The sequence below is a fragment of the Sceloporus undulatus genome, unplaced genomic scaffold (assembly GCF_019175285.1).
Source record: "Sceloporus undulatus isolate JIND9_A2432 ecotype Alabama unplaced genomic scaffold, SceUnd_v1.1 scaffold_40931, whole genome shotgun sequence".
In the NCBI taxonomy this organism is placed as follows: Eukaryota; Metazoa; Chordata; class Lepidosauria; order Squamata; family Phrynosomatidae; genus Sceloporus; species Sceloporus undulatus.
In genome coordinates this window covers 1-850 of record NW_024843841.1, presented here as the reverse complement: position 1 = coordinate 850, position 850 = coordinate 1, and the positions used below count along the sequence as shown (strand labels likewise).

General features: G+C 66.0%; 1 protein-coding gene across 1 annotated transcript; it reads left to right on the top strand.

The window, feature by feature from the left end:
• Positions 1 to 229: 229 nt before the first annotated feature.
• On the top strand, positions 230 to 846 carry LOC121918817 (homeobox protein SIX6-like; the record flags this gene model as incomplete). Its single annotated transcript, XM_042444799.1, has 1 exon — positions 230 to 846. A coding segment is annotated over exon 1 (316 nt), but the record flags the coding sequence as incomplete, so codon positions are not given.
• Positions 847 to 850: the final 4 nt, after the last annotated feature.

Genomic DNA, 850 nt, shown 5'->3' with positions numbered 1-850 from the left:
CCTTCGCAACCCTCGCAACCCACACACAACTCCCTCCTCCTCCTCCTCCTCCTCCCGAAGGCCAGGCGACAAACCAGCGCAGCCTTCCTCCTCTCCCTCTTCTCCTCCTTTTCCTCTCCTCCTTTCTCTTTTTGGCGCCTCAGAAGCGCAAGGCGCGCGGCGGCGGCGGCTGGCTGCTGCTGCTGCTGCGAAAGCTCCCTCCGAGGAGAAAGGGAAGAAGGAGGAAGAGACAGAGGAGGAGGAGAAGGAGCATCGCTCGCCTCAGAAGAAGAAGAGAGAGAGAGAGAAGGGACGAGGCGCCTCAGCCAGGGTCCTTTCCCCAGGAGGCAAGACAAGGAGGGGCGCCCCCCAGGCCGGGACTTCAGCCCCTTCCTCTTCCTCCTCTTCTTCTTTTCTCCTGTTCCTCTTCCTTTTCCTCCTCCTCCTGCTTGCCCTCCCTTTCTTCTTCTCTCCTTCCTCTTTCGGCGCCCGCTCTTCCTCTCCTCCTCCCTCTCTCGCCGCCGGAGGAGGACGGTGTGTCCGTCGGGGGGATGCTGCACCTGCCGAGCTTGAGCTTCAGCGCGGCGCAGGTGGCGGGCGTGTGCGAGACGCTGGAGGAGAGCGGCGACGTGGAGCGTCTGGGGCGCTTCCTCTGGTCGCTGCCGGTGGCCCCCGGGGCGGCCTGCGAGGCCCTCCACCGCAACGAGTCGGTGCTGCGGGCCCGGGCCGTGGTGGCCTTCCACGGGGGCCACTTCCGCGAGCTCTACCAGATCCTGGAGGGCCACAAGTTCCCCAAGGAGTCCCACGCCAAGCTGCAGGCCCTCTGGCTGGAGGCCCACTACCAGGAGGCCGAGAAGCTCCGCGGGAGGCC